The 12987-nt window shown below is 37.5% G+C and overlaps 1 protein-coding gene and 1 long non-coding RNA gene across 8 annotated transcripts in view; one reads left to right on the forward strand and one right to left on the reverse strand.

Annotated features, from left to right (window-relative positions):
- The window catches only part of LOC145973810 (uncharacterized), an 82055-nt gene extending 69172 nt beyond the window's left edge, over window positions 1–12883 (forward strand). Inside the window, exons 2-3 of one of the 2 annotated variants that reach the window (XR_014439554.1) lie at window positions 6071–6195; window positions 11813–12883. This is a non-coding gene — a long non-coding RNA (uncharacterized LOC145973810). The remainder of the gene's footprint in view (window positions 1–6070; window positions 6196–11812) is intronic. The other variant, XR_014439553.1, reaches the window with a different exon arrangement.
- LOC145973805 (uncharacterized) overlaps window positions 1–12987 on the reverse strand; it is a 254234-nt gene that overhangs the window by 39478 nt on the left and 201769 nt on the right. For all 6 annotated transcript variants that reach the window (XM_083103381.1, XM_083103379.1, XM_083103380.1 and 3 more), the window contains exons 8-9: window positions 11846–12143; window positions 10598–10743 (exon numbers count right to left, since the gene is read on the reverse strand). In XM_083103381.1, the coding sequence (XP_082959507.1) occupies window positions 10598–10743; window positions 11846–12143 (444 nt within the window). The remainder of the gene's footprint in view (window positions 1–10597; window positions 10744–11845; window positions 12144–12987) is intronic.

Below are 12987 nucleotides of genomic sequence, written 5' to 3' on the forward strand. Positions count from 1 at the left end.
TCTTTCTTCCCGCGGTTTGCCACCCCCTCTCCTTGCTTTTTCACCTCGAGCTCGGGTTTCCTAACCCCTCCTTATACTATCGTCGTTAAGGCACAAAAGTTTATTGCCGGTCGTGTCGAAGAGTTAAAACGTCTTCGAACCATACGGACAGATAGTAAACTTAACTCTCTTATGTGTGTCGCATTTAATTCTTATCTCCTCGGTGTTCTCGTGGTCAATCGTAACCTGAAATATCAATTCGACAAGTTGTCCATTATATTTGAGATTACAAGCTGCGTTCCTTTTAATCTTATTGTAAAACTTTTATTGTTTCAATGGCAAGAAAGAAAATATAATTCGTTGTGTGCAATAAAGAATTGAATTATATTTTTGTGAGATGTTTTTAATAGAATAATTAATAAAATACTTGCTCCTATACATTGTGTATGTATTTGTTAATAAAATTTAAATTGCTAAAATTGGATTGCGACCTTTTTATCTCATCTTTTTCTCGTTTGGCATCAAATATACCTTATATGTATTTATCTTATCTAGTTGCTGCCGATTTAAACGTGAATTAAATTTATATAAGAATTTCAATATAATTCTTGATCCATTTAGAAAAATTTTTACATATTATTATCAAATATTTAAAAATATGATTAGACTTTTCGTATTTTAGGAAATATAATTTATTAATATTATTTTTTATTCAATTTAAGAGTTAAATTAAAATATTTAATATGATATATTTAGAAAATTAAAATCAATATGATCAATAATAATGAAACAAAGAAATGTTTATGATTGATTAATAAAAATACTTGAGTCTATTAGGATAAAGTAAGAGAAGACTAAATATAAGAAAACATATTTCTTTGACTTATCTCTCTCTCTCTTTTTTTCTCTAGAGAAACACTTTAAAGACACAACAGCTTTCAAAAGAAAATCGATATAACTTCTTTTTTATCTTCCCAGCTGCTACTCTTTTCTCCATCTTAAAAGTTCCACGATTGGCGAGCGGAAGCAAACAGCATTGTTGGTCGGCTGGCGAGCTTCCGGATTTAATATAAATATACGTAAAGTTACTAACTCAAAACGAGAATAACTTGAACATAAAAGATTTAAAAAAGTTCACTCGGATAAATATCATTTTGGCATAAAAAAGAGAGATCATTTATTTTATAGGCTATTAGAAATTAAGAAATAATCGTACAATTATTCAAATAGTAATTTTCCAAATAATTCTAATTTCAATAGAATACATTCTTTCCTTTTATATTTATAGTTGCCAATATATATAATTTCTTTTTTTGAAATTGTATAAAAATAATCAGATTAATTGAATTGATACTCATCGATAAAAAAATTCAAAATATATAAAAATCTTCAAATTACAAACAAACCTTAAAAAGACAAAAAATATTTAAATATCTATTTTTTTATCTTGAATCAGAGAAAGAGGGGGAGAGAAACAACTATGTATGTTGTGTAAATCAGATTTTAGTTTTAAAGATATGAAAAAAATTATAATAAAAGATCTATGTGCAAGAAAATATTTTTAACACCTTTAATCTTAATATAAAATTAAGATAGATCAAATTAGATATTATGACACTGCGATACTGCACGTTTCGTAGTAAGAACGTGAAATATAGGTCATATGCATCGTGCCACCATGTCTCCCGAGGTTATGCGTCATAATTCATCGCGACCAGGTCGCACGAACGTGCAAAAAAACACACGTGAAAACGTGAACGTAGAAACTCCCGCCGGATACAACGATTCTTTTGTTAGAGTCGAAACTTGACAATCGCGTGCGGCAACGCAATTCTCTCTCTTAAAATTTTTAGAATTTAATAGTAAAAATTAATTATTCCCTCCTGTTTTCCGTCTTTTCATTGTACGGGACATTGTACATACCATCTTGTTGATGCTTAGGTCTTTCAAATTCTTCATTTAGACGCGATGTATCGCATCGAAATATATTATAATTCTTTCTGTCACCAAAACTGTAAAAGTTGCATTTTCCGGAAGTGCAACCGCTGATGTTGCAATATTTCCCGGTGCATAACCCGCTGCTTGTATTCAAATTCTCACATTACGCCCTTTCGACGACGTTTTCGAACTTGCAAGCGCGGCTATAGCTGTTTTTGCTCAAACGTACATACAAATGCAAGACGCGAACGCGAAACAAACGTGTTTCTTCACGCGCGGATTCCGCCGGGGGTGGTGTGTCAAGGAATTCAATAAAAGAGAACCTGGAAAATTACAAGGCTCTCTTACAGTGTGTTGCCCCTCCTCCCTATTGTTCCTTTTTTCATCCTCCTCACTCCATCCAGAACTGGAGGAGGATTCCTCTCGGACAAAATTCCAACGACTCTGGCCATTACCGCCGGAGATTATCCGTTCTCTTCCCTCGCATTTGTCGCGAGCCGGAAGAGAGGAGGGTGGAAAAGGGTGTTGTCGCGTGGCTATCCCACGGAAGATAACTTGCGTTAGCCCGCACTCTTACAATCGTTTCGAGCCTTAACGAGGTTAATCGCGAACCTCTGGAAAACGACTCTCGAAGTGGGCAACTGACCGAGAAAGCGTGCACTTTAAACGCGTGAGTCATATTCGCTTCCGACGTTCCTCGCTTTGGCTTCTGTCGCAGCCATTCGATGTTCAGCACGGTAGATACGAGTCTGATATTTGTTAGAACGGACAAAAAGGTCGTTCCAGTCAGCAGCGAACGAGTGACCCAGCTTCTCGTTATCTGATGAAAAAGCTGGAGATATTTTTATTTTTATTTTTCTTATATTTTTAGTCTCTCGGAAACAATGGTTTGCGAATTTTGTATTTTATAAAATTATTATATTTTATTATTTTAATTGAATTTTGTTATTTTAATTTTAATTATGTATATGCATTTTTATTGAAAATATATATTACATTTATGAAAAATTCAGACTGCTCCCTTAACATAATCCGATTTAGACAGTTCGCTACTCATTCACGTTCCGTGTAATTATGCTCACGTAAATCGTGAATAATATCGCCCACATTTAGCTCGCCCATTTTATAGCCGTCTACTAAACAACGTAACGCGCGGCAATAATAAATTCTTATAATCGTAACTCGTAATTAAAATCTTGTTACACGTGTAGTGCTGTTCAGCGAGAAACAAAGGCAGGTACTTGCACGAAATTTGGGACGGAGAGATGTAGAGCTCGTGTTAAACGTGGCAAATTCTAACGTGAAGAGGAGATGCAAATTATTCTGGTCGTACTCTGAGAAACGCGTCTTTTGATGCATTGCCGTTGTGGTGTGTGTTGAACAAAGGAAAAAAAAAGCAGAGAGATCACAGGAAAACGCTCCTCTCTTTTGATGCTTCCGCAAGCTCGTTCTTGAATTTCGTTTCAAAATTCCTCGCTCGCGATGGTTCGCAAAAACTGCCTGCGAGTTTCTTCCACAAATTTACGATTCTCGTTATTAAACGAAGATCGGTCGTTGTCCGACGTCAACGGAGCGATTCTTTAAAAGCGACTCTTTAGCTTCTCTGAAATTAATGCGACGTTTTTACTTTTTTCCGCGTTGCTTTGTACGTGTGCCAACTGTCGTTACTTCGAAAAAGAATGAGAGAAAGAGACAGAGATATAGAATTTACGCGATTATCACTGATTCGATAACACAAATGCATTTCCTTTTTGTCGTCCACAATTTTTGTAACGCGCGGGAATAATCAGTAGCCCGATTCTATCAAGTTCCACGCCGAACCTTAATCAATTTGATCCAGACAACGAGCACGTAGTTTCTCTACGTGGCTCGTACATCAGATGGATACAGGATGTTCCAATGGAACGAACTGCTGCAGCAAATTCCCAAAGGAACAGACAACTTGTAATCGCATGAAAACATTTATGCAGTTTGAAATCAAATTGAAATATAATTTTTGAATTACATTTGCCATTTTTTTATGAGATTTGTTACGCTTTTATATTTTATTCTGTATTTTTTTCGCAAATTATATTTTCCCTTTTTTCTTTTTATTAAAAAATTCGGCTAGGAATATCAATAATCGTTATAAACTATTGCTATTAAATTATAAATAAAAATATATTTAAAAATATATCAATAATCGTTATAAACTATTGCTATTAAATTATAAATAAAAATATATATTAATATAACGATATATTTCTCCTCATATTTTTTTTAATTACTTTAAACTAAATTATAAATAGAATAAAATGTTAATATTCTGAATTTTGTATGTTCCTTCGATTTTTTATTAATAAAGTTTTTTTTTAATTTCTTTAAAATTATTTTTAAATATTTGTACGTTAATAAAAAAATCAATGTATCACGATATTGGAATTAGAGCAATCTTCAAAATAGATATATAAATCTTTCGTGAAGAGTATAGATCGCATTTACTCATTCTGTATTATATTACGTACATGTCTTTGGCAAGATGAAAATTAAACGGTGTATCAGAGTTAATTCTCGCTGCGCGTTTACAAGAATTCAAATCACTTCATCAGACACCACGACGGCGGCAGTTACTGAGGCTACCTGTACGGACGATGTGATCGTGTAATCCGGCACTTGTATGCGGTGCATGTTCCGCGCGCGAGTGAATGATCGCGCGCGTGTTTAGACTCGTGCGTGTAGCGCGGAAGCTGCGCGTGTTGGTGCATAGGACAGCCTGTATGCTACGCGATGTACGACACGTTCTGATGTGACTGCGTATACATGGCGGACGCACATGCACGGTTTATGAGCGAGCGATATCTGCGTATGCGTGTATTTATGCGTAGGTAGGTACACCCCCGCATGACTCTGCACTATATATACATGATTTAAAAATATAATATATACAACGGTTGACCGCCGTTTAGCTATTCGACCCGGTCTCCCATAAAAAGCCCTTTACTCTTTCACTCCCAACATCCCTTTCTTTCCCTCTCTCGCTCTCCTCTTCTCTCTCGCGCGTCACTTTATCTCATATTTCTCTCCATTGCCGACTCCCACCCCTGACGTGTGTTCTTGTGTTTTCTGGACATTTTTTTTTTCGTTTTAGACCCCTGTATCTTTCCGCTCTCTCCCGCTTTTAAACCGCGTCAAAGGGAGTTTTTAATTGCGGCACTTTCGGTCGGGTCGTGCGTGTAATACACGTAAATACACCTAATTTGTCACTTTTTTTTTGTGCACCGACAAAAGTCGTGCCTTTCTCTCCTACTCGCGTCGGGAAAATTTATCTCTCATCATTAGAGAATTAACTTTTCCCTCATGATAAATTCTGATCATGAATGAATGCAAGAGGGAAATACGCGAAACTGACATTTCGTAAAAATGTGAATTCATAAAACGTGAAAATCACTGCATGTTTTTTTATCGATTCTATCAATTTCATTTGCATGAATAATAAAAGTCATTTTTTCTAATATTTAGCATACGTTGCTTCTTTTAGAATTAGATAGATGATTAAGTTTGTCGATTATTGAATTTGTAATTAGCCCATCCAAATTACATGAAATATTAGCTTTTTGCATAAATAAGAAACGAACAAGCTTTTGAAGTTCACCTGCCTCGGATAGACACGCGAAATCTCGATTGCGTTTCGTGACGTAGCTCATCGAAGGTTAAAACAGAATCTTACGTCGGATCTTTCGATAGGGTGATATTGTCGAAACTTTGCGGGTACTTTGTATTCGTGCAACTTTTAATAGTAAGCGGAATTTTTTTACAACACCAAAAATACAAACGATCATTATCTCATCATTATATGCTTTATTAATGTCAATTACCTGTATATTATTTATACATATCGGGGAGGGTGTAACGTATATGTATTTACTTATTCCTTTTCGTTTCTCTCAAATATAACATTTTTTAATTTTATTTTATAATGAGGTACACTTGCACACTTTAAACTATTCTTTTATGTTTTAAGGGCGAGATAAATTTTCGTAAAACGTAGTAAACGTATTGTTAAGTGTATACGAATAAAAAATCCAGGCATAGTTCAGGTAGAATTAATTCACTTCAGCCCATTAACTTCACATTTAGGTTCATTGCATTATGGTCTGTATTATTTATTTACCAGGCAGGAAGCTCATTGGTAACCTGGCTGGGCAATGTTGCGGCGGAAGAAGACGAGCCGGAGAAACGCCTGGCGTGCTGGTGGCTTAATTGCTCGGGGATTCCAGCTCGTTATGGCCGGTGTCTCAGGTACGCTTACATAATCCGTTACAGCGGTTTCGCTAACCCAGTTCGCGACCCTGGTTGGCCCGGCTATTTACTATGCGGAATCAAAATTTCTTACCGTTAGAATCTTGAGACGATCGTGGCTTTTCTCCTCGTTTAATCGCAATTTACTCCATCAACGAAGATTAAAGATGATACATTTCGCACGTTATTGAATAGTTATTGTTAATTCAGTATCGAGCAAACATCATTATGCAATGATGTTATCTACACAATCAATATATGGCTACAATTTATTAAAAAGAAAAATAAATATATCTCTATTTTAGCATTGCATCAAAAGCAATTATTGTATTAGAACACATAAAAATTATTTTAAACATATTTTCAGAAAATAATTTAACTGTTTACTCATTCGCTGATTTTAATCATACAGACCTAATTTTACCGTCACTTCATTCGCAATTTTAGCTTTTCAAATTATCAAAACATTTATCGAAAAATGAATCAAGGTCTTTATATATTCCTGAATCTAAAAATAAATTGTCAGTATTATAATATTATGTCCGTATGTATTATTCATTATAATATTATTCATTTATTCCATAATTTACAAAAGTCTATTTCGAGTGTCGCTTTTTCCATTTCTGATGTATCGAATTTTCTCATCGTTTAGCTGTTTGTATCGTTAGCGTTTATCCGACTCACGATCCGTGCTTCTTCGCTGCTACTCTCTTCCATAAGTTTCTAGTATCCTGTGGAAATTTCTCGATGTGCACCATCGGCAAGTCTATCTTGGAGGTGTAATTCGCGGACGTCAACGGAATACCAATGTCGTCATCGTCGTCGTCGTCGTCGTTCTCTATCGTCATCCTCGTCGTTCTCCATTCTCTCCGTGAGTGGTCATAAAAGTTTAGAGGAGCGTCGGTTTGGAGTACGAAGAAGAGAGAGAAAAGGAGGAAAGAGAGAAAGAGGAGGAGGACAGAATGAGAATCTTACAAAGTAAGAAAAAAGATGGATAGTTCGTAGACGATCTACTTTATTGCGGCATTGAACATTATGTAGCTTATGAAGGCGAGATGGTAGAGCTTTGGCCGGATCCGGGAGAGGAAGAGAGAAAGAGCGAGGAAGATAGAGAGCTTTCGTTCGTGAATGAATGATCAATCGTTCCGTATATTGACTGGTATGGTGAGAGGGTCGAAATGAATTTTTATACACTGATCACTCGCCATTCATTCACTGTTGAATAATAAAATGGAGCAAATTCACCGAGCATATATAGAATTAATTGGTTATCCAACAGGAAACCAGTTGTTATTGCTGGCATTTTTGTATTGCACAATTTAACTCTGGTTTTGATCAAAAATGAAAAAAAAAAGAGTTATATTATTTCGAATATGCGTCCTATGATTGTAATTCAGTAATAAATTTTAATATAATACGTGTTTCTCTCTTTCGTAAATGTGTCCAAATGTGTGAATTTACAAATTCCGTTTCACGAATGCAACATCTGCATTAATTCGAAAATTTTCTTGCGTTATACATATATTTATATAATTTAAGGATGATATCTCGGCGTCTTGGTTATTGTTTATATGTATTATCGCGATATTACGCCACGTCATTGTTTATGCGATTGCGATTGCAATCTTTAATACGAAACTCCAGAGGCTGCTTCTTTTTACATTTGAATTGTAAATTTTGTATGCCACGTGCGTGGAATGATAAATACTATCCTTCGTTCGTATCCGCCTCCCCAGAGATCCGTACGTGACTCAGTCCGGAGAATAGCTTCTTGCTTCTTGCGAAGCGGCGGATTGAGCTTTTCGATGCTTCTTCTCATCCCGAGAAGGATAACCACGAGAGATAACTGCGAACGAGCAGTGAATTAAATCGAAGTCAATATTTCCCTTGAATTATGAAAGAACCACCAGAAAGATACACTCTCGTGAGTGGTAAGATGGTAGATAGACAAGTCGAGTCGAACACATCATTCTTTAATTTAAAAAAGAATTTATCGTAAGCTTTCGTCGAAGGACGTTATAATAAATTTTAGACAATCACAAACGAATTCGCAGAGCAAATTATCGAGTAATTTTCACGCTTTGTTGAAAAATGATGTAAGTGGATACGGAATCTAATGAAGAGACAGGATAATTAATTGCACTAATTATGTTTCTAAGCAAACACCCAAATTCTAGCGCACGAAATGAAAATTCAATCTGTATGATTATCACGAAATATCAATTATATTATTTGCTAATATCTCGTCAATTAAAGTGATTCTGTTTGCTTTTTATATATATTCTCGTATATAATCGAGTATTAACCAATTCACTAATTGTCGTTATAATGATCTCAAAATCCAATAATTTAAATGCACCGCATTAACTTTGTGATGGATAATTTATATTCCATTACATTTCACATTATTTACCTCGAGATCGAAAGTAAACCGTCCCATCGATTATTCATCGAGATTCTTATTGACAAAACCTTGCTATTTTATAACATATTGACATCGTTACACCGACGCATTTTGTTATCGGTGACCAATTCATTTTCAAGCATCGCCAAATCTTCGACGATTCCTTGGTCCTCGAATGAGGATTGCAGTTCTTCGTTCCGCGCGAATCGGTGGATCGAGGAATGAAGGAGGAGAAGAAGGATCTAAGAAGACAGAGAGATGCCGTGGAAAGAGATGGGAGGACGGACGACCAGTGGATCAAACCGAATCCAATAACTCCCGTGGGATTACAACTCTGGCCCACGGGAACCGATCGTATCCCGAAGAAATGGTGGGGACGAGACATGGGATAGAAAGAGTGAAGTGGAGACATTCGCGAGGAAGAAAGAAGGGGCAAGTTTAGAAAGGTGGATCGTCCGGAAGAGAAAAGTAGAGAGGTTGGCAGCTTTCTTCTTCGTGGCACAACAGCAGGAACGACGATATTTTGTCGAGCTCGACCGGAATGTACAGAACGGTGCGAGTTGCATTTGTATCAGAGCCGATATAACGGGTGGATCAAGCAGAGGCAACGCGCCGAGTAGAAAAACAGAGCGAAAGAGAGACAGAATTTCGCGAGCTCGATACGTTAGCTCGGACACGTAGCCAATATTAATCCGCGGCGGTCGCAATAATTGTTGTCGCTTTTTATATATCGGACACGATTGCACCCTCGAGCGATCGGATCGCGCGGGACAAACGGCAAGTGGTCGAGCCACCGCCTCCACTAAATGATAAGAAAATACGCTGTTCAATCACGAGCTTGTCAGGTTCAACGGGTTTCCGTGACGCGCCTCGCAAAACGTTCCCCGGCAAATTGAATTTCTCGAGGCACTTCGCGGCGAATCGCCCAAACTCGAACACGCGAGCAACGAACAGCGGCGTGAGCGAACGTACAACGATTTAGCCGATTTCAGACGAGCGCCTGCGATAGAACGATGTAACTTATAAGTCGTTCGCGGGATTTTGACAAATCGTCCGAGACCGACCAGTTCCCGATTTTCTTCACTTCTTCCTTTTTTTCCCTTCTCCCTCACTCGCTCTTCCCTTTTTTTCTCTCAACTCCCATCCCGTCACTTCGTTTCTTCTTTCCCAGCCGTCTTCCCAGTGTCGGTGCACTAAATCCTCGTGCCACGCCGCGCGAAAACTTTTTCCCCGCCGAAGTTGGAGTTTTCCCGGGGTTTATCGGCGCGGTGCGGGTAGTTTTTACTTGGCAACTCTTTTTTTCTCCTCCCTCTCTTCCTCCTTCCCCGTCCGCAATCCGATCCCTTTTTCGGCTCCTCTCCCTGCTCCCGGTGTGATTCGCTTCCGCTCGTCTTTACGTGGATCGGATAAAACCCAACGGCCACGCAAATCAAGCGTAACGAGCGGCTGCATCGCGTTGCTCACTCGATTGGTCGAGAGAGCTTCGCAATCGATACGATATCGCGAAAGGGGGTTTCTCGTACGACGATAAGGTTTAGCCAGTTATGTTAATCCGATAGCTTATCAATTGCTTCATTAATATCCTACCTATAACTTGATAACATAGACCTCGTATTCGGAGCTTGCAACGCTGTACGACCGTCCGAATCTTCAATTTGAGATAACGAATTTTATACGAGATGAGTCAAATTCATGATTGTGCTTAATGCTAAGTGTGCATAATAATACATTTCTATCATTTTTCATTTAAAAAGGACATTTTTTATGAATTATAGACGATAATAATCTATCGTCACAAGCATTTTCTATAAGAAAGCTCGGTAAAATTGTACGTCGAGGCAATTTCGACACGAGATCATAGAAAAAATCGCGATATATTTACGTTGAAACGTTAAAAGGGGCATCGTGGCGTTTCAGTAACATGATACTGAACCTTGTTGACGAGAGGAACAAATGGAAGAGCACAAGCTACATCGAATGAAAAAGAATTGTACTCACTGACTAAGGTGAGGAAAGGCATACTGTGCTGCAGAAAATGGGGCGGGCTACATGCTTCTTCCGGTCTAGATACTGCACTTCCCGTCTGCAGCTCGATCACGTGGCGGTCTCTTCGGTAGAATGTCATGCACATAAAACCGCTCCGACTGGAAAAAAGAAGAACGCGAAATTTTATAAAGGTCGGAGAGCGACATATTCCACCGCTTTAATCGCATTCGTTATTATCCGAACAGACACGCGATATATGTATGTTGAAATTCTCATTATTAGAGAGAATTACAGAGATAATCACTGCAATTTTTTATGACTTTAATTCAAATCTTCGTGCGACGCATATCTTTTACATATCGCATATTTCGAAGATTAAGTAATAATAATTTTTGAATATTTATAAATATAAACACTATAAAAATATAAACACTACTCTCTAAAAGTGAATCAGTGAAAATATCACTAATTTAAACAGTAAACTAAGATTTCACTGAGAATCAGTGAGTATTTTACTGATTTTCAGTGGAAATGGTTATTTTTTTGTTATTTTATCTTATATCTCACTGATTATGGTCAGTTAAAATAAATTTCACTGTAAAACCAGTAATCGCTAATTCGTTCATTTACCGCTACGATCGCTATCTCTCTCGTATTTAGTTTTAGTCATAAGAATTATATAAAGTTTGCAAAGAGCAACAGATAAAATTAGAAGTATTACTTCGATTTGATTTCTGATACAATCTCAATAGAGAGGCTTCAGATATTAAACCGATCTTATAAGTCGGACAAATAAATGTCTGGCGACTTAATGAAAATTATTCGTTCGTTATCTATTTAAAATAACAAGTTCAATATGCATATAATATAAATAAAATAAAACTTTTAATATAATAAATATTTAGTAAATATAAATAAAATTTTTAATTTTATATGAAATAGATAGAGAGATGAATTGTAGTTTAATATTACTGACAATAACGAAAGAAATATTACTGATATTGATAAATATTACTGATTGAAACAGTCAAAATTATTAACGGATTCTTTCAATAAAATATCACTGATTTACAGTGCTGTACTTATAACTGCTGTAATCAGTGACTATTTACTATTTTTCAGTGATAATACGCTGATTCACTTTTAGAGAGTATAAAACGCGTCTCTTAATCTTTTTTACTTAAGAAATTTGAACATGAATAAAAATTATAATATTATACAAAATAGCGTTGTATAATCGAGACGGAAGGACGATCTTACCAGCCGACAGTGAAGTGCGCTACCAACATTGTCATCGTTATGGTCTGAGCTCCGTTCGACTGCTTTATGCTGTTGCAGAGGATCTTCACGTCTTGATCCTCCGGTCCGGGCACGTATTGTAAGTCCATGGACCCGCTCTCAAAGCTTGACGAAGTCGCGTTTGGCCGAGCGACGTGCAAGGAAGCATTTCGCGGATGAAACGTGTAAGATCTGCCGAGGTCCAGAGTGTGCCAAGTCAGTCCGCTGCTCAAGTGTCCGGTCAGCCAAATCGGAAACCGACATTCACCCGGAGACGAGACTAAAATCAGAAATACACCGTCTTACATTAACGTCATAACACACACAACCATCACATTATATTGTTTTCAAATAAATAGAACAACAAATTGTGTGTGTGTGTGTGTGTGTGTAGAATGGGTTTCTTTGAAATATTTTAATACAACACGCTTTTATTGTTCTTGATTAGACCTAATATAAATAGAAAAATAAATTCTAGGATCAAATATATCTATCTATAACATTTTTAATGGCAAGAGTCTTGTACTTAAACATACGAATTGTTCAGGGAAAAGTCGTAATTATATGTTTTCATTAGCAGATTAGTGACTGAGCTTTTGCGACTTCTCCTTTAAAACCTCCCTTCGCAACCTCAACTGTCGTAAAACGAATAATTCTCCAGGTCACCGTTACGCGTTCCAGCGTATATACAATATTTGTTGCCCGTAAATGCCGCAGGATCGACGACAGCAACATACGTGGTTACGTCGTACGGGCTGGCCGATACGGTACTCAAAAATTCCACGGTCGTCCACCGTAAAGTCCTTCGTATCGCGCGAAATGACAGTCGATAAAGTGACGACCTCGATACTCGATATAGACAGAATCGCGAAATACTCGTCCCGAATGCAGCCAATCCCCCTCCCGATCTTCTCCCTTCCGTTTCGCTTTCATCCCTTTCGCGTATAACGCGACGCGCTATGCGACCAATGCACTCGCCCGAGTCATACCAGCTCGCCGGGACGTTCCACTTCCGGTCGTGGCATGTAAAATCGGAGTGTCATGAGAGCGTGGGTTCGATCCGCGTCGAGTGTTATATCCATGGTGAGAGGATACGGTCGAGGGCGGAAGGTCGACGGGTTAAC

Source organism: Camponotus vicinus, unplaced genomic scaffold (assembly GCF_025532165.1).
Source record: "Camponotus vicinus isolate PSW18456_S1 unplaced genomic scaffold, iyCamVici1.0 SCAF_6, whole genome shotgun sequence".
Taxonomy (NCBI): domain Eukaryota; kingdom Metazoa; phylum Arthropoda; class Insecta; order Hymenoptera; family Formicidae; genus Camponotus; species Camponotus vicinus.